This window comes from Pogoniulus pusillus, chromosome 39, assembly GCF_015220805.1.
Source record: "Pogoniulus pusillus isolate bPogPus1 chromosome 39, bPogPus1.pri, whole genome shotgun sequence".
Taxonomy (NCBI): Eukaryota; Metazoa; Chordata; class Aves; order Piciformes; family Lybiidae; genus Pogoniulus; species Pogoniulus pusillus.
The window spans coordinates 8,009,876-8,032,204 of NC_087302.1; the positions used below are offsets into that span (position 1 = coordinate 8,009,876).

Sequence of the window (22,329 nt, forward strand, 5' to 3'; positions counted from 1 at the left end):
GGTGCCAGGGGAGCCCTGTGTCCTGGCACCACACTAATGAATCTTGGTGACCCTCGCTGGCCCCACAGTCATGGGGGAAGGGGAACAATGCCCCCGAATGGGTGGGGGCACCCACGCCCCCCTCTCACAGTGCCCACAGCCCCAGGATGGGATCAACACGGTGGTGCCACAGGGACTTGTGGTTGTGCCATGGTCGTATCACAAGATGCCACGGAGTGCCACGGTTGTGCCAGGGGATGCCGTGGTTGTGCCACTGAATGGCATGGGGAGTCATGGTTGTGCCAGGGGATGCCGTGGTCATGCCAGGAGGCGTCGTGAGCTGCCGTGGAGTGCCATGGTTGTGCCGCGGAGTGCCATGGTGGTACCGCGGAATGCCACCGGGAGCCGCGGCTGTGCCACGGGATGCTGCAGGGTGGCACAAGAAGGGGGGTGGGCACCCCCAGTGCCCCCGCGGGGACGCTGGCAGGTGCGGAGCTGCCCCGCGGCCGCCCGGGGCTTGCCGAGGCGATGACACCCGAGGGTGCTGCGAGACACCGCAGCGGTCCCCCAGAACCCCCGGAGGGGGTCCCCGAGAGATGCCCAGAAGCGACCCCCCGAGCGCCTCCTCCGCGCCGCCAGAGGGCGCTGCTGCCCGCGGCGCTGCTGCCCGCGGCACGGCCCCTGCGCAGCGCCGCCTGGCGGTGGGCGGTGGCGCTGCTGCGCAGGCGGCGGTGGCTCCGCGCAGGCGCAGTGGGCAGCGCTTCCCCACGCGTGCGCGGCGTGGCCCGGCAGGAGCTGCTCTGTCGCCATCATGGTGCTGGACCTGGACCTGTTCCGCACCGACAAGGGCGGGGACCCCGCCATGGTGCGGGACATGCAGCTCAAGCGCTTCAAGGACCCGGCGCTGGTGGACGCGCTGGTGCGGGCCGACGGCGCCTGGCGGAGGTGTACGTGGAGGGGAAGCGGGGAACGGGCAGGGCTGGCACCTCCCGGGCTGGGGAGGGGGCTGAGGGGACCGGAGGGGGACCGGAGGGGTCCAGGCACATCCTCCGCGGAGGGGACCCTCTGTCCCGGGGTGGGGGACCCCTGCCAGCCCCCTGCGCCCTGGCGGCCTGTCCTCAGCCGGTGCCAGCCTGCGGTGCCAGCCTGCGCCACCCTCTGCCCTCCCCAGGGCACCCCTCGGGGTGGCTCTTTGCCGCTCCTGCCCCTGAAGCCTCGCCCCAGTTTGGCTCGCAGCGAGGGGAGACCTTTGGGGGACCCCTCCCAGCCCCGGCGGATCTCCTCGGGGGATCTTCCCCCTCCGGGGGTGGGGATCCTGCGGTGCATCCCTGCGGGGGGTCCCCCTGCCCCTCCTCCCTGGGCCTGGGGGCTCCCCGCATTGCCCTCCTCAGAGGGGACAGGTCGCCGGGGCCAGCTCCCCCCCCCGGTTCACACGTGGGTCCCCACGGGTGATCCGCAGTGATCCACTCCTGAGCCGCACTGCTGCAGGATCCGGGCAGGGTTGGCGGGGGGGGGGGGGGGGGAGTGTCCCACACTGCCACCCCCACCCCCGGGGGCAGGCGGAGGGGGCTGCACCCCCGGGGGCTGCTCGGGCTGCAGGAACCGCTGCTGAGCCCTGTGGGGCACAGAGGAGGGTGCGGTGGGTACCCCCCAGCCCCCGCGGTTCCCAGCACACCTCAGCCCCCCCCGGGATGAAAGAGAAGGCTCCGAACGCCCCTTTAATCCCAGCGCCCAGCCCTGCTCCCCCGTGCCCGGCGCCGTGCCCTGGCCCCGGCCCTGCCCTGGGCACCGCTTCCCTTCTGTGCCCGGAGCCTTGCAGCCCTCGGGACCGGGCAAGCTCTGCAGGCTGCCAGGCTTGGGGGGGCTGCGGAGGGGTGCGCTGGCCCGAAACGTGGGGCGTGGGGCGGGCAGGGTGCGTGGGGCGGGCAGGGTGCGTGGGGCTGGCGGGTGCGTGGGGCTGGCAGGATGCGTGGGGCTGGCAGGGTGCGTGGGGCTCCCGGGGGCGCGGGGCGGGCAGGGTGCGCTGGCGAGCCGCAGGCTGATGCAATCCCGCCCGCTGCCTGCTGCCCGCTGCCTGCTGCCCGCTGCCTGCTGCCTGCTGCCATGGCGCCGGCCGACGCTGCCGGGGTCAGGTGTGCCGAGTGCTGCTCCCTGGCTCTTCACCTTCGGCGCTTCTGGCTCTGATTGTCCCTCCCCCTGGCCCTGTCTGAAGGTGGAGATGTCACCTCCCTGGGGTGCTGGGGGTGTCATCCCCCTGGGGATGTGTCACCTCCCTGGGGTGCTGGGGGTGCCTCTGATTGAGCTGCACTGCCAGGAGGGGCTGGCTGCGTCCTGGGCTCTGCCCCTCTTGTCCCTGCTGTCACCAAAGGGAACCTTCCTGGTGCCCTCCTGAATCTCAGAGCTGTGGCCCCAAGCCCCTGGCTCCATTCAGCCCTTACTGCTCAAGCTTGGTGGGGCCTGAGCTACCTGCTGGAGGTTGAGGTGTCCCTGCTGACTGCGGGGGGGTGAGGATGACCTTCAGGGGTCCCTTCCAGCCTGGGGCGTTCTGCAGTTCTGTGGCCCTGTCCCAGGGCAGCATCACTTCAGGTGTCTATCCCTGCATGCCCCCCCCTGCTCCCCCCACACCTCTGCCCCACTTCACTGCCAGCCCCACGCCATGCCCCACACCACCTCTCTCCTCCCAGAGCACCCAGGGGCCGTGGCAGTGGGCACCCCTGGAGCTGCCGTGCCCTCTGCTGCTCCCTCTGTGGCCTCTCTGGGTGCCAGATGGGGGTGCCAGCCCCGTTGCCACCCCGTGGCTGGCTGACAGCTGCACCCCCTGCTCTGCAGGCAGGTTTCGTGTGGACAACCTGAACAAGCTGAAGAACCTCTGCAGCAAGACCATCGGTGAAAAGATGAAGGTGAGGCAGGGGCAGGAGGCCCTGGCAGCCACTTGCTGCTGGCAGCTTACTGACTGCTGGCATCTCCCCCCCGGGGCCACCCTCCCACCCTTCAGGGAGGTTGTTCCCCTCCAGCTCTGCTCTAACCCTGCTGCAGTTTCTGTTTGCTGCCCTCACAGAGGAAGGAGCCTGTGGGGACAGATGAGGCCATACCGGAGAGCGCTCAGAACCTCGACGAGCTCACAGCCGATGTTCTGGGGGTGAGTCTGCCCTCCTCTCCCCACACTGTGCCCCCAGCCCACCCAGCTGCTCCAGAGCTTCACCTCTCATTGCCCAGGTTGATGGTGTGGGGTGCCCAAAACCCAGCACCAAAGTGGGGGGCACTGCCCAAGCCCCCTGCCAGGCAGAGCTGTACTCCCCCCGTCCCACACAGCTCTTGCTCAGTCTCTGTTCTAGACGTGCTCAGGGATCTGGGGCTCCTGCTGGGCGTCCCAGGGGCGCCTGAGCAGCCTCCATCTCTCTGTCCTCTCCCTGGCCCCTCCTCCCTGCTCTTTCCCTCCCCGGTTCGGCAGCTGCGATGCTGGAGGAGCTGCCGTGGAGCTGCCTGTCCTTGTCCCTGCCAGGCTCTGTGTGACGCTGCAGCTCGCTCAGGCCCTTGCAGAGCCTCGCTTCTGTCCCTCCTTTGTCTCCCGGGGCTCCTGTTTGGTGTCTCCAGCCCATGGTCTCCAGAAGCTGCGTGGGCTGGGCAAGGATCCCTGATGAGCCACACTCGGCTGGCGGCCACTGAGTGCTTTCTCCCCCTCCCCACCTCACAGCAGGGTCTCCTCTCCAGCTCTGCAGGTCCCCCAGCTCAAGCAGGTGCAGCTCTTCAGAGCCTCTCTGCTGTCCCTCTGTCCTCTGCTGGGGCTCTTGTTTGATGTCTCCAGCTCAAGCTCTCCCTCCAGAAGCTTGATCCGGAGGGCATGCGGGCTGGGCGAGGCTCGGCGGTGAGCCACCCTGCGCTGGCAGCCCCCGGGTGGGCTGTGCCCGTCGGCGGCTGACGGGGGCCGTGTCTCAGGCTCTGCAGGTGTCGCAGATCAAGCAGGTCAGGCTGCTGATCGATGAGGCCATCCTGCAGTGCGACGCCGAGCGCCTGCGGCTGGAGGCCGAACGCTTCGAGAGCCTGCGGGAGATTGGCAACCTCCTGCACCCCTCGGTGCCCATCAGCAACGATGAGGTAGGGCCCCTCCTCGTCCCGCTTCGGCACCGGCAGACAAACGGCGGGGGAGGGCCCCCCGCAAGCCCTCCCCCCGCTCCCCGGGCGGTGGATGGCATCTGCATGACAAGGCAGCGCCGTCCTGCTGGCAGCGCACAAAGAGCGGCTCCGGCGGGGCTGGACGCGGGCATTGTTGGGGGCAGCCATGGGAAAGTCGCTTCCGAGCTGCGGGGGGAGCGCGGGGGGGATCTCCCTCTGCCGCCTGCATTCATCCAGCTGGAATTCTGTCCCTGGGAAGCGCAGTGGGGCTGGGCTGGCTGCCAGGGGGCTGCAGAACAGAGTGGGTGAGGGCTGGGGTGCCAGGCTGGGCATCCCGGTGCAGAGTGGTGCCAGTGCTGCTCCCACTGCTCTCTGGCTGAGGGACCTGGGGGTGCTCAGCATGCAGGGGGCTGAGAGGAGACCTCATTACGCTCTGCAGCTCCCTGAAAGGAGCCAGGTGGGGGTTGGTCTCCTCTCCCAAAGAACAAATGACCTCAGCCTGCCCCAGGGCAGGTTCAGGTTGGCCACGAGGAACAATTTCTGCCTCTCAAGGCTTGTCCAGGCCTGGCCCAGCCTGCCCAGGGCAGTGGTGGAGTCCCCATCCCTGGAGAGCTTTCACAGCCGTGCAGCCGTGGTGCTGAGGGCCATGGCTTGGCAGTGCCCTGGCACTGCTGGGGTGGGGCTTGGGCTCCACGGCCTGAAAGGTTTTCTCCAAGCCCAGCAGCTCGGTGACTGCAGGACTCTGTGTGCAGGACGTGGACAACAAGGTGGAGCGGGTGTGGGGCGACTGCAGCTGCAGGAAGAAGTACTCCCACGTGGACCTGGTGGTGATGGTGGATGGCTACGAGGGGGAGAAGGGGGCCGTGGTGGCTGGCAGCCGTGGCTACTTCCTGAAGGTGCCAACCAGCCCCCGTGGGGGCACGGGAACCCTCGGGGCTGGGGGGGAGCCCTGGGGACGTGGGGGCTGCTTCTCCCCCGGGGTGTGCCCATGTTGGGGGTGTGGCCGTGGCGTGGCTGCTGTCACAGCTCCACGCCTTGAAGTGAGGAGGTGAGGGGCTGGCAGTGCCCTGCCATGCTAGGCTGTGCCAGCTGAGGTGTGCCACAGCCCAGCACCAGCTCTATCCCCTCCTCTCCGTGCCTTGTTCCCACCTGGCCACCAGAGCAAGGAGACCAGTTTGGGTGATCCTGCCCCGAGTGGGGCTGCAGGAGCTGAGGGGAGCAGGGGGGGATGGGGGTTGTGGCTTCCCCCCACCCAGACTGAGCTCACTGTGCTGACAGGAGCCTCTGTGCTCAGCCAGATTGCATGACACAGGCTCTGCCCCTACCACCATGGCCTGGGCACCCTCCAGATCCTCTCCAGTGTCCCGAGGGTGATGCTGAGCTTGGCAGCAGGAGCACCCCGGGCGCAGTGTGGGCTCAGTGTCCTGCCGGACCTGCTGAGCCAGAAGGGTCGGTGCCCTGGGCTGTCTGTGTGACAGGTGGTGGCATCCCTCGTCCCCAGGGTCCCCTGGTGTTCCTGGAGCAGGCCCTGATCCAGTATGCCCTGCAGAGCCTCCGTGCCAAGGGCTACACCCCTGTCTACACCCCCTTCTTCATGCGCAAGGAGGTGATGCAGGAGGTGGCCCAGCTCAGCCAGTTCGACGAGGAGCTCTACAAGGTGAGCAGCTCCGTGCCCAGCAGCTCAGCTCCCGGGCACCAGCTGCCTGGTGTGAGCTGCCTGTGCCAGGAAGGTTTGCAGCTGGCTGAGCTCCCTTCCACCCTACCCCATTCTCTGCCCTTTCTCTCCCCCCTGCCAAGGTGATCGGCAAAGGCAGCGAGAAGGCAGAGGACAGCTCCATCGACGAGAAGTATCTGATCGCCACCTCCGAGCAGCCTATCGCAGCCCTGCACCGCGACGAGTGGCTGCGACCCGAGGAGCTGCCTCTCAAGTACGCAGGGTTGTCGACTTGCTTCCGCCAGGAGGTGGGGTCCCACGGCCGGGACACCCGCGGCATCTTCCGTGTGCACCAGTTCGAGAAGGTGAGCTCAGAGCCGGCCCCGCACTGCCCCTGCCAGCTGCCGGAGGTGCTGCAGCTCAGAGCGCCAGGCTCGGCTCGCTCCCAGCTCCAGGTCCTGGCTGGGTTGAGTGCAGCCCTCTCAAAGAGTGAGGTTTGGATGTGTGGAAGCAGCTCCCCAGGAGGCAGCAGGGCAAGGGAGAGGATTAGCATAGAGTGGTTTAGGTTGGAAGGGAGCTCAAAGCTCAGCCAGTTCCTGCAGGGACACCTCACACTAGAACAGGTCACTCAAGGCCTCATCCTGCCTGGTCCTGAGCATCTCCAGGGAGGTTGTGGAGCACAGAATCACCCAATGTGATCTTTGATCTTTGATCACATTGGGTGATTCTGTGCTCCACAACCTCCCTGGGCAACCTGTGCCAGTCTCTCACCACCCTCACTCTAGAGAGCCCTTTCCTCACATCCAGTTTCAATCTCCCCTCTGCCACTTCAAACCCATTCCTCCTCCTCCTCCTCCTCCTCTCATTCCAAGACCTTGTCCATAGTCCCTCCCCAGCCTTCCTATGGCTCCCTTCAGATCCTGGAAGGCCACTCCAAGGTCTCCTGGAAGCCTTTTCCAGTGATCCTGCCCCTCAGGTCTGCTCTGTTGAGCCCTCACCTCCAATCCTGCCTCCAGTCAGAGGATCAGAGAAATATTCAAGTTGGCAAAGCCACTCAAGGATCACCAAATCCAACCTAGAACCCTAAATCATATCCCCAAGCTCCTCATCCAGACGACTTTTAAACACATCCAGCCCCCTCCCTGGGCATTCCTGGTGGCCTCAGCAAAAAGGGGACTCAGAGCTGCTGGAGTGAGGCCAGAGGAGGCCACAAAGATGATGCCAGGGCTGGAGCAGCTCTGCTGTGAGCACAGGCTGGGGGAGCTGGGGGGGTGCAGCCTGCAGAGGACTCCAGGGGGACCTCAGAGCTGCTGCCAGGGCCTGAAGGGATCCTGCAGGAAGGCTGCAGAGAGACTTTGGCTGAGGGAGTCTGGGCCAGGCCAAGGGGGAATGGTTTGGAGCTGAGGCAGAGCAGGGTGAGAGTGGAGCTGAGGGAGAAGCTGTTGAGTGTGAGGGTGGTGAGAGCCTGGCACAGGCTGCCCAGGGAGGCTGTGGCTGCCTCCTGCCCAGGGGTGTTCAAGGCCAGGCTGGGTGAGGCTTTGAGCAGCCTGGGCTAGTTGAGAGGTGTCCCTGCCTGTGGCAGGGGGGGGTTGGAGTGGATGAGCTCTCAAGTCCCTTCCAGCATAGGCCCTTCTGTCATTGCCCACCCTGTGGCAGTTCAGGGCAGTGTCCCAGAGCTGGCACCGTGGGCAGGTGCCCCTCACCTCCTCCCTTCTCTGCAGATTGAGCAGTTTGTCTATGCCTCCCCCCACGACAACAAGTCCTGGGAGATGTTTGAGGAGATGATGGCCACGGCTGAGGAGTTCTACCAGTCCCTGGGCATCCCCTACCACGTCATCAACATCGTCTCAGGTAGGGGCAGGAGCTTCCTCTCTGCCTGGCACGGAGGCCCCACAGGACAGCAGACACCTCTGCCAACCCCTTGGCTGTCACTGTGACCCTGACCTCCTTCCTGGCTCAGCTTTGTCCCCAGCTCTGCGTTCCCATGGGCTCTGTCCCCACCACTCTGAGGTGCCTCAGCCCCGGGCTGTGGAGGATGGAGACTGCCCTAGGTCCAGCAGGACCCCGTGTGGGCCTCCTGGCACACTGGCACCGTCCCTGCTGTCCTTCCCACCGTGTCCCAGCTCCCCTGGCAGCTCAGGAAGGCAGTGCTGCTCCATGCTCCCCCTCCAGCTGTGCCGCAGGGCAGGGACTGCTCTCCCTTCCCAAGCCACCTCAGGGCTCCCTCACTGCCTCCCTTGCCGCTGCCCCCCGGGATGGGCACGCTGGGGCCGGGGGCAGCAGGCTCAGCGCTGTGCCCACCACTGCACCCCTCAGGCTCCCTGAACCACGCTGCCAGCAAGAAGCTGGACCTGGAGGCCTGGTTCCCTGGCTCCGGCGCCTTCCGCGAGCTGGTGTCCTGCTCCAACTGCACTGACTACCAGGCACGGCGCCTGCGCATCCGCTACGGCCAGACCAAGCGCATGATGGACAAGGTGAGGGGCAGGGGGCACAGGGGCAGAGGCCATCCTGCCAGCCTGCAAAGGAGCTCTCTGAGCCCAGGCCTCGGCCCAGCAGTGCCAGGGCACTGCCAAGCCGTGGCCCTCAGCACCACAGCTCCAGGGGTGGGGACTGCAGCACTGCCCTGGGTAGCCTGGGCCAGGCCTGGGCAAGCCTCAAGGGGCAGAAATTGTTCCTCATGGCCACCCTGAACCTGCCCTGGGGCAGCCTGAGGCCATTTCCCCTTATCCTACCACCTTGCTTCTTGGCAGCAGAGCCCAGCCCCAGCTGGCTGCAGCCTCCTCTCAGGCAGCTGCAGAGAGCAGTGAGCTCTGCCCTCAGCCTCCTCTGCCTCAGGCTGAACCCCCCCAGCTCCCTCAGCTGCTCCTCCCCAGCCCTGCTCCCCAGACCCTTTGGTGCCCTTCTCTGGCCCTGCTGCAGCCTCTCAGTGTCCTTCTGGAAGTGAGGAGCCCAAAGCTGAGCCCAGGATTTGAACGGTGGCTTCCCAGTGCCCAGCATAGGGGCACAGGTCCCTGCTGTGGTCCTGCTGGCCAGGCCAGCCTGGGCACCCCCTGGCTCACCTTCAGCCACTGCCCCCAGCACCCTCACGTCCCCAGCAGGCAGTTGCCAGCCACTGCCCCCAGCCTGGAGCTGGAGTTGCTGTGACTCAAGCTCAGCAGCTGGCAGTTGGCCTTGCAGCCCCTTGGCCCCTGCCTTTCCCATCTCACCGTGTGCCCCCAGGTGGAGTTCGTGCACATGCTGAATGCCACCATGTGTGCCACCACCCGCACCATCTGCGCCATCCTGGAGAACCACCAGACCGAGGAGGGCATCCTCATCCCCGAGAAGCTCCAGGCCTTCATGCCCCCAGGTGAGACCCAGGCCCCTCCTCCCTTCCCTTCTCTCAACCTCTCATCCAGCCTGGGCGCCTGGGGGGGTGCCGGGGCGGGGGTCCTGCCAGTGTGCCCCCCACACTCTGTGTGTCCCCCCCAGACCTGCGGGAGCTGATCCCCTTCGTCAGGCCAGCGCCCATCGAGCAGGAGCTGTCCAAGAAGCAGAAGAAGCAGCAGGAGGGCAAGAAGAAGGCCGCGGGGGGCAGCCAGCGAGCGCTGGAGGAGCAGATGCAGAACCTGGCAGTCAACAGCGCCTGAGGCCTGCCCCCCCCTGCCGCCCCCCGGGGCCCTCCCCCGGGGCCCTGGACTGCTGCTGCTGCTGGGGCTGTGCCATCGCCTTGGCTTCAGGGACCCACTGCCCCCCCCCACCCGCCACGGGACAAAGGACTGACACGGGGGGGGCTGGGCGTGCGTGTGGGCCCCCCCGACACGCACCAAGCAGGGCTGGGCATAGCCCCCCCCAAAGCACCTCCTTCCCCAGGGTGGCAACGTCCCCAAGTGTCCCTCTCTGCTCCAATAAAGCCAAGAGCTGCTGAGCTGCCTGTGCGGGCAGGGGCTGCCGGGGGAGCCCCACCTGGGAGAGGGGCAAGGGGGGGTCCTGCTGCCCTTCTGCTCGTCCACCCCCCCGGGGGTCTCCCCCAGCCCCACACAGTGGCATGTGAAGAGTGCCTGGAGTCTGTCCCCCAAATCTTGGGGCCCTCTACTCCCTTGGCGCCCCCTCAGTGCTCAGGGAACCACCCCCACGCCCTGGTGCCCCCCACTCTGTGAGCCCCCCACACCCAGGGACCCCTCCACACCTCCACTGCTTGGAGTCTCTCCCAGGACGACTCCCACCCCCCCCCCCCCAAACCCTGGCACCCACTTACCCCCGAGGGCCCCCCAGGCTCTGCTGTTCTCTGCAAGCCTCATGACACCCCCCCCATACCATTCTGGGGACCCCCACGTCCAGGGCTACCCCCGCCCTCGGCATATACCTAGCCCCCCCCACGCCATGGGACCTCCCCCACGCCCTGGGGTCTCCCAACGGTCTGGGATTCCCTTCCCCTCCCCGCCCCCACTCTGGCATCCCCCCCCTCCCAGGAGCTGGAGCCAAGGGGGCAGGGGGTGCGTGCCTCAGTTTCCCGCGGGCAGGGGGGGTGCAGCTGGCACTCTGCCTCCCCCCCAGGTTGCCGTGGGAAGGCGCCATGGCTGCACCCATGGGTGCTGGGGGGGGCACCCTGCCTGTCTGCCCCACCCCGGCGCGGCCGGCTGCGTCCTGACGCCCTTTGATGGAGCCGGGGAGGGGCCCTGTGAGTCAGCGCAGCCCTCGGGGAGGGGTCCCCGGGCGGCTCCCCAGCAGCACCCACCCTGCCTGTGGGTGCCCCCCACCCGCCCCGCACCCATCCGACCCGTTCTGCTGCCCCGGGCTGGGCCCTGCACCGGCATGCCCGGCACTCGGGACGGGTGCTGGGTGCTGTTAGAGGGGTGCCAGAATGGGTGCTGGGATGGGTGCTGGGGTGGCAGGATGGGTGCTGCTAGAGGGGTGCCAGAATGGGTGCTGGGGAGGCAGGATGGGTGCTGCTAGAGGGGTGCCAGAATGGGTGCTGTAGGGGCAGGATGGGTGCTAGGATGGGTGCTGCTAGAGGGGTGCCAGAATGGGTGCTGGGGAGTCAGGATGGATGCTGCTAGAGGGGTGCCAGAATGGGTGCTGTAGGGGCAGGATGGGTGCTAGGATGGGTGCTGCTAGAGGGGTGCCAGAATGGGTGCTGGAGGAGGTGGGATGGGTGCTGGGGTGGGTGCCGGAGGGTACTGGGATGGGTGCCAGGTGCACCGTGGAGGGGCTGCTCCCACACCACTCTGAGCCCCACCTGGCCCCACTGGGCACACTCCACACCACCCCCCCAGCCTCCCAGTGCCCTCCAGTCCCTCCCAGGGGCAAACTGGCAGTCTCCCAGCGCCCCCTGCTCCTGCTGCCCAGGCCTGCAGTGCCCCTACTCCCCCTTCCCACCTCCCCACACTCCCCAGAGTGGCATCACAGCAGAGGGCAGCTGGGACAGGGCTGGGATGTGGGCACCCAGTGTGGGGTCACTGGGGTCACTGGTGTGGCATGTGTGTGACAAGTGACATGTATGCCCTGTAGGTGTTGGGTGTGACGGGTGTGACAGGTACGTGTGACAGGCATGTGACATGTGTGTGGCACATATGTGACATGGGTGTGGCAGGTGTCCTGAATATGCATATCCTGTGCTGTGTATGCCCTGCACCTGTGTGCCCTGTGTATGCTTTCTCTGTGTGCCCTCTGTGTGCCCTGTGTGTGTGCCCTGTGTGTGCCATGCGTGTGCTCTGTGCGTGCCCTGTGTGCGTGCCATGCGTGTGCTCTGTGTGCCCTGTGTGTGTTCTCTTTGTGTGCTCTATGTGCCCCGTGTGTGTTCTCTGTGTGTGCCCTGCCTGTGCTCTGTCTGTTCCATGCCCCGAGCAGGACAAGCTGTGACCATGTAGAAGGTGCAGGGCACGGCAGGGAACACGCACGTGTGGGGCACAGACAGAACCTGGCTGCACGAAGCATGCACAGGGCACACGCAGCACACGTGGGACATGCCCCACACATGTCTGTCCTGTGTGCCAAGTCCTGCACATGTCTGTCCTGTGTGCCCTGTGTGCCATGCCCTGCACATGTCTGTCCTGTGTGCCCTGTGTGCCATGCCCTGCACATGTCTGTTCTGTGTGCTCTGTGTGCCATGCCCTGCACATGTCTGTCCTGTGTGCCCTGTGTGCCATGCCCTGCACATGTCTGTCCTGTGTGCCCTGTGTGCCATGCCCTGCACATGTCTGTCCTGTGCTCTGTGTGCCATGCCCTGCACATGTCTGTCCTGTGTGCTCTGTGTGCCATGCCCTGCACATGTCTGTCCTGTGTGCTCTGTGTGCCATGCCCTGCACCTGTCTGTTCTGTGCCATGCCCCCCGCACGCCTGTTCGCTGCTTGTGCTCCATGTGCTCCCCCTGCTCGGTGCCGCGGTGCGGCCCCGGCGTTTGGGGGTGTACGGAGCTGTGTGAATGCGGCGCGGCCCCTTTAAGCGCGGCGCCGGTGGGTGCAGCTCCCGGCCCCGCCCCGGCGGGAGCGCGCGGGCGGCGGGAGCGCGCAGGCGGCGGCACCGGCGGCGGCTCAGCGGGCACCGGCGGCACCGGCCGCACCGGCCATGGGCGCTCCGCCCGCCCGCGGGGCCGCGCTCCCGGTGCTGCTCCCGGTGCTGCTGCTGCTGCTGCCCGCACCGGGACCCGGCTCCGCCACCAGCGCCGCCACCGCCACCTGCCCGCACGGCGTAATCCTGCCGCTGCTCCAGCCCCGCCGCGGCACCGGGGACAGCGGCGGCTCCGGCGGCACCGGGGACAGCGGCGCAGAGAGGCCCTCACCGAGCACCGACGCTTCCAGCGGCACCGGGGACAGCGGCGGCGACCGAACCTCCTCGGGCATCGGAGGGAATGAGAACCACGGCGGCGTCGGGACCGCACCGGGCAGCGGCGCTTCCAGCGGGGGCGGTCGCGGCGGCGGGGCCCAAGGAACCGGCGGCACCGAGAGCCCCGCGGGCGCTGAGGATACTCAAGGCCACGGAGGCATCTGGAGCAGCGGAGGCACCGGAGGCACTGGGAGCACTGAAGGCACTGGGGGTACTGGGGGCGCTGGGCGCACTGGGGGCACCCAAGTTCCTGGCCAGCCCAGGAGCAGCAGGGGCACCGAGCATGCCGGCGGCACCGGGAACACCAACCCCCCCGCGGGCAGCGGCAGCAGCAGGGATGCTGGGGACACGCAAGTGCCCGGGAGCAGCAGGGACGCTGGACGGACTGGAGAGACTGGAAAATTCCCTAGGGACACCAGGAGAGTCCCCGGCGACGCCAGGGATCCTGGAGGAACTGGGGAGACTGGAAAAGTGCCCAGGAGCAGCAGGAAGGTCCCCAGGAACGCCAGGGACACTGCGCCTGCCGGCGGCACCGGCGCGGTCCCTGCAGGCACCGAGAGGGATGCTGGACATGCCCGGGACATTGGGAGCATCCCTAGGGACACCAGCAACAGAGGACCTGCTGGGGACACTGGGAATGCCCCTGGGGCCGTGAGGAGCACCGGGAAAGTCCCCAGGGACACCGGAGGAACCGGGGAGACCGGAAGGGCCCCCGGGGGTGCCAGGAACAGCAGGAATGCTGCAGCGACTGGAGAGACCCACACAGCCCCCAGGGGCACCAGCAAAGTCCTCAAGGGCACCAGCGAAGTCCCTGGGGGCACCAGAAAAGCCCCCAGGGGCACCAGGGGTGCTGAGGAGATGCTGGACGTTGGGCACCCCCCAGCCACTGGTGCCACCAGCAGCCTGCCGAGCCAGCAGCGCTCCCGCCGCAGCCCCAACACCGCCCCCCAGTTCCAGCCCTCCAGCTACCAGGCCTCGGTGGGGGAGAACCGCCCAGCGGGCACGGCGGTGACACAGGTGACAGCGGTGGACATGGACGAGGGGGAGGCAGGGCAGCTGCGCTATGCCATGGCCGCCCTCTTCGACAGCCGCTCCGACGCCCTCTTCTCCATGGACCCTGCCACCGGCACCGTCACCACCGCCGCGCCCCTGGACCGCGAGAGCAAGAGCACCCACGTCTTCCGGGTGACGGCCACCGACCGCGGCACGCCCCGGCGCAGCGCCATGGCCACCTTGACGGTGACGGTGATGGACGCCAACGACCACGACCCGGCCTTCGAGCAGGCTGAGTACCGGGAGAGCGTGCGGGAGAACCTGGAGGTGGGCTACGAGGTGCTGACGGTGCGGGCCACCGACGGCGACGCCGGCCCCAACGCCAACGTCCTCTACCGGCTCCTCAATGGCGTAGGCGTCAACGAGGTCTTCGAGATCGACCCGCGCTCGGGCGTCATCCGCACCCGTGGCCCCGTGGACCGCGAGGCAGTGGAGGCCTTTGAGCTGTTGGTGGAGGCCACGGATCAAGGGCAGGAGCCAGGCCCCCGCAGCGCCACGGCCACCGTCCGTATCGCGGTGGAGGACGACAACGACAACGCGCCACAGTTCAGTGAGAAGCGCTACGTGGCGCAGGTGCCCGAGGATGTGGCGCCCAACTCAGCCGTGCTGCGGGTGACAGCCACTGACCGCGACAAGGGCAGCAACGCCCTGGTGCACTACAGCATCGTCAGCGGCAACACCCGCGGCCACTTCTACATCGATGCCCAGACGGGGGCCCTGGACGTGGTCAGCCCCTTGGACTATGAGGTCACCAAGGAGTTCACCCTGAGGATCCGGGCGCAGGACGGCGGCCGCCCGCCCCTCTCCAACATCAGTGGCCTGGTCACCGTCCAGGTGCTGGATGTCAATGACAATGCCCCCATCTTTGTCAGCACCCCCTTCCAGGCCACCGTGCTGGAGAACGTCCCCGTGGGCTACTCTGTCATCCACGTCCAAGCCATCGACGCTGACTCGGGTGACAACGGGCGGTTGGTCTACACCCTGCTGGAGACTGGCGCCGGCTTCCCCTTCACCATCAATAACAGCACCGGGTGGATCGTGGTGGCCTCCGAGCTGGACCGAGAGGTGGTGGACTTCTACAGCTTCGAGGTGGAGGCGCAGGACCAGGGCAGCCCTCCCATGGCCTCCTCAGCCAGCGTCAGCGTCACCATCCTGGACGTCAATGACAACAGCCCTGAATTCACGCAGCGGGAGTACAGCGCCCGCCTGAACGAGGACGCGGCGGTGGGCAGCAGCGTCCTCACCGTCTCCGCCGTCGACCGCGACGCCAACAGCGTCATCACCTACCAGATCTCCAGCGGCAACACCCGCAACCGCTTCGCCATCACCAGCCAGAGCGGGGGGGGGCTCATCTCTCTTGCCCTGCCCCTGGACTACAAGCTGGAGCGCCAATACCTCCTCACCATCACTGCCTCCGATGGCACCCGCCAGGACACTGCCCAAGTGGTGGTCAATGTCACCGACGCCAACACCCACCGGCCGGTCTTCCAGAGCTCCCACTACACCGTCAACGTCAACGAGGACCGGCCAGTGGGCACCACGGTGGTGGTGATCAGCGCCACGGACGAGGACACGGGGGAGAACGCCCGCATCACCTACCTGATGGAGGACAGCATCCCCCAGTTCCGCATCGCCGCCGAGACGGGGGCGGTCACCACGCAGATGGAGCTGGACTACGAGGACCAAGTGTCCTACACGCTGGCCATCACGGCACGGGACAACGGCATCCCCCAGAAGTCTGACACCACCTACCTGGAGATCCTGGTGAGCGACGTCAACGACAACGCACCCCAGTTCCTCCACGACTCCTACCAGGGCTCTGTCTACGAGGACGTGGCTGCCTTCACCAGCGTCCTCCAGGTCTCTGCCACCGACCGCGACTCGGGGCTCAATGGCCGAGTCTTCTACACCTTCCAAGGGGGCGACGATGGGGATGGCGACTTCATCATCGAGTCCACCTCCGGCATCGTGCGCACCCTGCGCCGCCTGGACCGGGAGAACGTGCCGCTCTACACCCTGCGCGCCTTCGCCGTCGACAAGGGGGTCCCGGCCAAGAGGACGCCGGTGGAGATCCAAGTGACGGTGCTGGACGTCAACGACAACCCTCCCGTCTTCGAGCGGGACGAGTTTGACATCTTTGTGGAGGAGAACAGCCCCATTGGGCTGGTGGTGGCCAGGATCACTGCCACCGACCCCGACGAGGGCACCAACGCCCAGATCATGTACCAGATCGTGGAGGGCAACATCCCAGAGGTCTTCCAGCTGGACATCTTCTCCGGCGAGCTCACCGCCTTGGCCGACCTGGACTACGAGACCAAGGCCGAGTACGTCATGGTGGTCCAAGCCACCTCGGCGCCCCTGGTCAGCCGCGCCACCGTCCACGTGCGCCTGCGCGACGCCAACGACAACAGCCCCCAGCTGAAGAACTTCGAGATCCTCTTCAACAACTACATCACCAACCGCTCCGGCAGCTTCCCCGGGGGCGTCATCGGCCGCATCCCCGCCCACGACCCCGACGTCTCCGACAGCCTCACCTACGCCTTCGAGCAGGGCAACGAACTCAACCTGGTGCTGCTGGACCCCCGCAGCGGGGACCTGCGCCTCAGCCCCGCCCTGGACAACAACCGCCCGCTGGAGGCCGTCATGAGGGTCTCCGTCTCAGGTAAGACCTCTGCCTCCCTCCCCCTCCCCAACAGCCTCGCGGGGGTGGCTCGAGAAGGGGGTTACAGGGCTAAAACCTGGAGCTGAGGAAACCTTTGTGGGGACCCTTTCCCCTTTCAGGTGGCTCCTGACCCTATCTGGGTGGGTTTGGGGGTCTCAGTGCCCAATCTTAGTTGTATCCTCTGCATCTGAGGGGGCAGTGTCAGGGATGCTGTGCCCCCTGCCCCCCCACTCAGTCCCCTCAACCCCATCGATTGGTGTCCCCCACACACCTCCTTTTCCTTCCCCACACCCAGTCCTGGGGTGTCCTGGAGGTGTCCAATCCCCCAGTGCGTGTTTGGAGGGGGTCAGAACCTTGTAGCAGGAGTTTGGGGTGGGGACAGGGCACTAAGCGTGTATTTGGGGGGGCTTCTGACACCTCACTGCGTGTTTGGGGGGGCAGGACCCACTTCATGTGTTTAGAGGGGGCACAGGGCCTATATGTGCATTTGGGGCGGGGGGGCAGAGCCTGCTGTGTGCATGGGGGTCCCATTCCCCTTTATGTGTAAGTTTGGAGGGGGTCAATGAGTGGATGGGGGGGGGGCCTCAGGGCCCAGTGCAGAATTAGAGGGGTCCCAGCACCTGTTTCCAGAAGGCCAAATGCTTGGATTTTGAGGGGGGGGGGCGGCAGGCTTGGTGTGTGAATGTGGGGAGCCCCAGCACCATGGCCTCTCTACTGGGGGTTCCCCAAACCACTGTGGCTGTTTGGTGGGAATGGGACAAGGAGGATCTGTGCTGGTGAAGCTCAGCCTGCTTTGGGTGCTGGGGTGGGGGCTGCTGGGGGGGGTCACCCTGGATTGGGTAGGGTTGAAAGTGAGTCACAGCCGTGTCCTGCCGTCCCTTGTCCCCAGCCACATGTCCCCCCTCGCCCCCCCGTGCCTCAAGACCCCCCCTTGCATTGCTGGGGGTCCTCGCTCCAGCTGCACAAAGAAGGGGGGGCCCAGAGCACAAAGGGAGGGGGCAGGGACCCCCCCCACTGCCATGCCCAGGCCGTGCCCCCCTTCAGGGCGGGGGCAGCCGGGAGGGGAACAAAGGGTCTGGGGCATAGCTGGGCCCCCGCAGCCGCAGCCATGGCAACCCCCCCCCGCCAGCCACCGGCCACCGGGCAACCCCGGCCCCCTACCACCAGCCCCCACCTCATCCCCTTCTCCCTGCCCCCCAGCCCCCCCCACCCCACGCTGCCACGTCCATCTGTCCGCCCACCGCCCACTCTCCATCTGTCCCACGGCCCCCTCGTCCTGGCCGGGAGGAGGAGGAGGAGGAAGGTGAACGTCCCACTGCTGGGCACAGCCTTTGCTGTCCCCAACCACTCCCTGCCCCGAGGCGCTGCTGGGTGAGGTGGGGTTGGTGCCCCATAGCCAGTGGGATTGGTGCCCCCTCCCACCAGCCCCATCCCACCGTGGGCATCAGGATGGGTGCCTCAGAGTGGGTGCTGTGCCCAGCCCCACAGCCAGCTCCGTTGTGGTCTGTCACCACCGACCCCATCATGTGGTGGCCATCACATGGTGACCCAGCAGGATGGGTGCCCCAGAGCAGGTCCTGTGGCTGAGCAGGGTGGGCACCCCATAGCCACCATGCTGCCCATCCCTCCCCACCTTCCTGTGGCGGCCACCAGGATGGGTGCCCCCTCCCCACCACCCGTGGTGGCCGCTGCTGTGCCTGACCCCCTGCTGTCCCACTCGGCCCACAGACGGGGTGCACAGTGCGACGGCGCAGTGCACGCTGCGGGTGACAGTGATCACGGACGAGATGCTGAGCAACAGCATCACCTTGCGCCTGGCCGACATGTCCCAGGAGCGCTTCCTCTCGCCGCTCCTCAGCCGCTTCCTGGAGGCGGTTGCCACCGTCCTGGCCACCCCTCGCCACCGCGTCGTCCTCTTCAACATCCAGACGGACACCGACGTGGGGACGGCCGCCCGCATCCTCAACGTCAGCCTGTCGGTGCTGCTGCCCTCCTCGGGGCACGGCGCCCGCTTCTTCTCCTCCGAGGAGCTGCAGGAGAGGCTCTACCTTAACCGCTCCCTGCTGGCCACCATCTCTGCCCAGCGCGTCCTGCCCTTCGACGACAACATTTGCCTGCGGGAGCCGTGCGAGAACTACCTGCGCTGCGTCTCGGTGCTGCAGTTCGACAGCTCCGCTCCCTTCCTGGCCTCCGACACCATCCTCTTCCGCCCCATCCACCCTGTCACCGGCCTGCGCTGCCGCTGCCCGCCCGGCTTCACCGGCGACTACTGCGAGACCGAGATCGACCTCTGCTACTCCAGCCCCTGCGGCAGCCACGGCCACTGCCGCAGCCGCGAGGGAGGCTACACCTGCGAGTGCCACGAGGACTTCACCGGTGAGGGCTCACAGCGGAGGGCACCGAGTGCCTGGCAGCACTCCCGCGGTGCTGGCAGCCTCCTGGGGTTCAGCCTTGCTGTGGTTTCAGCCAGCTCCTCTTTAGCCATCTGTCCACCCATCCCTCTCCATCCACCCATCCCTCTCCATCCACCCATCCCTCTCCATCCACCCATCCCTCTCCATCCACCCATCCACCCATCCATCCATCTCCATCAATCCCTCCATCCCATCCTCATGATGTCCATCTCCATCATCCCTTCATCCATCTCCTCTTTGGCTTTCCATCATCCATACATTCACCACTTCCACTGCTCCCCCATTCCCATTGTCCCTCCAGCCTTCATCCCTTTCCTCAGCAGCCTTCATCCCCTTCCTCAACAGCCTTCCCTTCTTCCTCTTCTTCCCCTGGCCTTTCACCATCCCTCTTGGTCATCTCTTCAGCCCTCTGTCATCCCTCCTCAGCTGTCCCTCCTTCAGCTGTCCTCTGTTGGCCATCCCTCCTCCACCCTTCCTCCATCCCTCCTCTTCCCTTTCTCCATCCCTCCTCCACTCCTCTTCCATCCCTCCTCTATCCCCATCTCTTCATCTCCTCCTGTTTGTCTCCTTTATCTTCCTCCTCTCTGCCACCTTCACCTTCTTCCCTCCACCAGGTCCCTGCAGGTGGTCAGGGATGGAGGTACAGGGCCCCTGCTGAGGGACAGCCTTGGGGACACCCTGGGGACACCTGGGGTAGGGGGCACCCTGGCCTGGGACAGGGGGGACACACACCATGGTCACTGGGACACTGGGGACAGCACCCTCAGCCGTGGGTGTCCCCTTGGCACTGCCAGCCCCCGACAGGGGACACCCAGGTAGAAGGGTGCCAGCGTGTGGGGGAGGAGATGCTGGGGGGTTGCCATGGTGACGGGAGGCGGTTGCCAGGGTGATGGAGCTGGGGATGAAGGCTCTGGAGCTGAGAGGGAGGGGGGCAGATGTGATAGGGGCTCTCCAGTGCCCCCAGCCCCCAGTTTTGGGGGTGCCAGGGTGGAGGTGCTGGGTACCCTGTGCATGGCACTGGGTACAAACCGAACCTCGCACAGGCGAACACTGCGAGCTGAGTGCCAGGGGAGGTCGCTGTGCCCCAGGGGTTTGCCGCAACGGCGGCACCTGCCTGAACCTGCTGGTGGGGGGGTTCCGGTGCCAGTGCCCGCCCGGGCACTACGAGAAGCCTTTCTGCACCATGAGCACGCGCAGCTTCCCCCCCCACTCCTTCCTCACCTTCCGCGGCCTGCGCCAGCGCTTCCACTTCACCCTCGCCCTGACGTGAGCCCCGGGCTGGGCAGCGGGCAGCAGGGCATGGGGGGTGCCCACCTGGGCGATGGGGTGTGGGTACCCTGTGGGCGCCGTGTGGGGTGTTAAGGTGATGGGCATCCCGTGGGTGTGGGTGAGGGCTGTTCCGTGGGCATCATCCAGAGCAATGGGTGTGGGGTGCTGGGTGTCCCCTGGTCACCATCAGTGGTGGGAGGTGGTGGGCATGCTGTGGGCATCGTGTGGGATGTGGGGTGATGGCTGCTCCTTTGGCATCATCTCGGGTGATGGGACATAGGGTGGCAGGTGCCAGGGGATGGGGCAGCAGGATGTAGCAGAACAATGGGACAGGGGACAGTGTGGCACCCAACAGAGTGGCAATGACCCCTTGGCATGGGGGGCACCTGTGGGAGCAGTGGGACAGGGGCGCGATGGGTTCCAGGTGGGCATGAGGTGAGGGGGCACAAGGTGGAGCAAGGAGCTGTGGGGTGAAGGGGGAGGTTTGAGGGGCAGGGGGTGATGGGCAGGGCCTGGCACTCGTCCCTGTGCCAGGTTTGCCACCAAGGAGCGGGATGGGCTCCTGCTCTACAATGGGCGCTTCAACGAGCGGCACGACTTCGTGGCACTGGAGATCGTGGGCGAGCAGGTCCAGCTCACCTTCTCGGCAGGTACGGGCACCGTGCCCACCCAGCACCCCGGGCACCGCAGCACCACGCACCTGGGCATTGCCGCCTGGCCATCACTTCCCTGGCACTGCATCCTGCTTGTGACATGCTGGGCACTGCATCCTGGGCATCACTTCCCTGGCATTGCAGCCTGGGCATCACATCCCTGGCACTGCATCTCGGGCACTGCCTGGCACTACATCCCATGTGTTACATCCCTGGCTCTCTGTCCTGGGCATCCCACCCTTGGCCCTGCACCCGTGGCACTGTAGCCCTGGCACCCCAACTCTTCTGCCCCCCCACTCCATCCCTGTACCCCCTGCCTGGGCCATGCCAAACTGCCCACTGCCAATGCCCACAGGTGAGACCACCACCACAGTGTCCCCCTTTGTGCCCGGTGGCGTCAGCGATGGGCAGTGGCACCGTGTCCAGCTTCACTACTACAACAAGGTGGGAGGCACTGGGGGGGGCACTGGAGAGGGGGTGAGGATGGGTGAGGGGGGAGCCAAAGAAAGAAGGGATGGGGGAACAAGGGGGAGGGATAGGCTGAGGGTTGGGGGGGAAAGAGGAGTGGGGGGGTCTGGGCACGGATGGGGGCACCGGGAGGGGGGAGAGACTGAGGGGTGGAGATGGGAGGAGTCTGGGGAGGGATGGGAACGGGTTGGGGGGGCCTTGGGATGGAGCTGGAGGGAGTTGGGAATGGATCAGAACGGAGCGGAGGGGCTGGGGGTGGGGGGGAACAGGGGGATCCGAGGTCGCACGGAGCAGGGGTTGGGGTCTGGGGATGGGTAGGAGTTGGGGGGGGGTCGGGTCCGGACGGGTGCAGGTTCCGGGTGGGGGTCTCGGGGCTGGGCCGCGCCGGGCGGAGGGGCCGGGGGGCAGCAGGAGGATGCGGAGCGCTGCGTGCCCAGGCTGAGGGGGGGCCCCAGCCGGTGCTGGGGCGCTCGGGGCTGCCCCAGGGCCCCTCGGAGCAGAAGGTGGCAGTGGTGACCGTGGACGACTGCGACACGGCCATGGCGCTGCGCTTCGGTGCCCACCTGGGCAACTACTCCTGCGCCGCGCAGGGCACCCAGTCCGGCAGCAAGAAGTAACTGCGGGCGGGGGGGAGGCGCCCGTGGGGTCCCCGTGGAGGAGGGGGCAGGGGGTCGTGAGGGTCCCTTGGGGTCCTGTGGAGTCCCCACGGGTAAGAAGAGTGGGTGGGTGAGGGCTGAGGGCGTCCCTTGGCGTGCCCATGGGTGAGAGGGTCCCCTTGAGAGCCCCATGGGTGGCACTGGGGGTGTCCCTCGGAGTCCCCAGGGACTCTCTTGGGGGTCCCTTGGGGTCCCTACTGGTGGGAGTGGGCGTTCCCTGAGGGGTCTCTTGGGGTCCCATGGGTGGGGCAGTTCTCTGAGGGAGTCCCTGGGGGTCCCCACCGGTGGCAGAGGGGTCCCTGGGGGTGCCTGTGGGGGGATCTCTGGGGGTCTCTATGGGTGGTCTCTTGGGGTCCCTTTTGGTTCCCACGAGGGAAGGGTTCTATGAAGGGGACTCCACTGGTGTGGGGGGTCCCTGGGGGTGCCCACGGGTGGAGTTCCTTGGGCTCTGCACGGGCGGGAGCGTGGGTAAGTGGGGAGGGGGTCCCTGGGGTCCCCACGTGTGCAGAGCCTGCACTCTCTCAGTGCCCACGGGTGGGCAGGAGTCTGTAATAGGGGAAGGGGAGGTGGGAGGTGCCCACGAGTGAGTGTGGGGGGGAGTGGG

The 22,329-nt window shown here is 66.8% G+C and overlaps 2 protein-coding genes across 5 annotated transcripts in view; both read left to right on the top strand.

Annotated features, from left to right (window-relative positions):
• The first annotated feature begins 739 nt into the window (after positions 1-739).
• Positions 740-9,780, top strand: SARS1 (seryl-tRNA synthetase 1). Its single transcript, XM_064173724.1, has 11 exons — positions 740-926; positions 2,809-2,879; positions 3,038-3,118; positions 3,916-4,074; positions 4,845-4,988; positions 5,594-5,749; positions 5,890-6,111; positions 7,468-7,597; positions 8,063-8,220; positions 8,966-9,095; positions 9,218-9,780. Exons 1-11 carry the CDS (start codon positions 791-793, stop codon positions 9,373-9,375), a joined length of 1,545 nt encoding a protein of 514 aa, XP_064029794.1. The 5' UTR covers positions 740-790; the 3' UTR covers positions 9,376-9,780.
• A 2,491-nt stretch (positions 9,781-12,271) lies between these two features.
• Positions 12,272-22,329, top strand: part of CELSR2 (cadherin EGF LAG seven-pass G-type receptor 2) — a 28,488-nt gene continuing 18,430 nt past the window's right edge. For all 4 annotated transcript variants that reach the window (XM_064173904.1, XM_064173905.1, XM_064173906.1 and 1 more), the window contains exons 1-6: positions 12,272-16,265; positions 17,994-18,641; positions 19,723-19,945; positions 20,483-20,598; positions 20,957-21,045; positions 21,525-21,682. In XM_064173904.1, the coding sequence (XP_064029974.1) occupies positions 12,293-16,265; positions 17,994-18,641; positions 19,723-19,945; positions 20,483-20,598; positions 20,957-21,045; positions 21,525-21,682 (5,207 nt within the window). In that variant the 5' untranslated portion in view covers positions 12,272-12,292. The remainder of the gene's footprint in view (positions 16,266-17,993; positions 18,642-19,722; positions 19,946-20,482; positions 20,599-20,956; positions 21,046-21,524; positions 21,683-22,329) is intronic.

Coding starts and splice junctions, on each gene's coding strand:
- SARS1 (XM_064173724.1), top strand. CDS start 791: ATGGTGCTGGACCTGGACCTGTTCCGCACCGACAAGGGCGGGGACCCC. Junction 927..2,808: donor CGACGGCGCCTGGCGGAGGT/GTACGTGGAGGG, acceptor CCTGCTCTGCAG/GCAGGTTTCGTGTGGACAAC. Junction 4,075..4,844: donor TGCCCATCAGCAACGATGAG/GTAGGGCCCCTC, acceptor CTCTGTGTGCAG/GACGTGGACAACAAGGTGGA.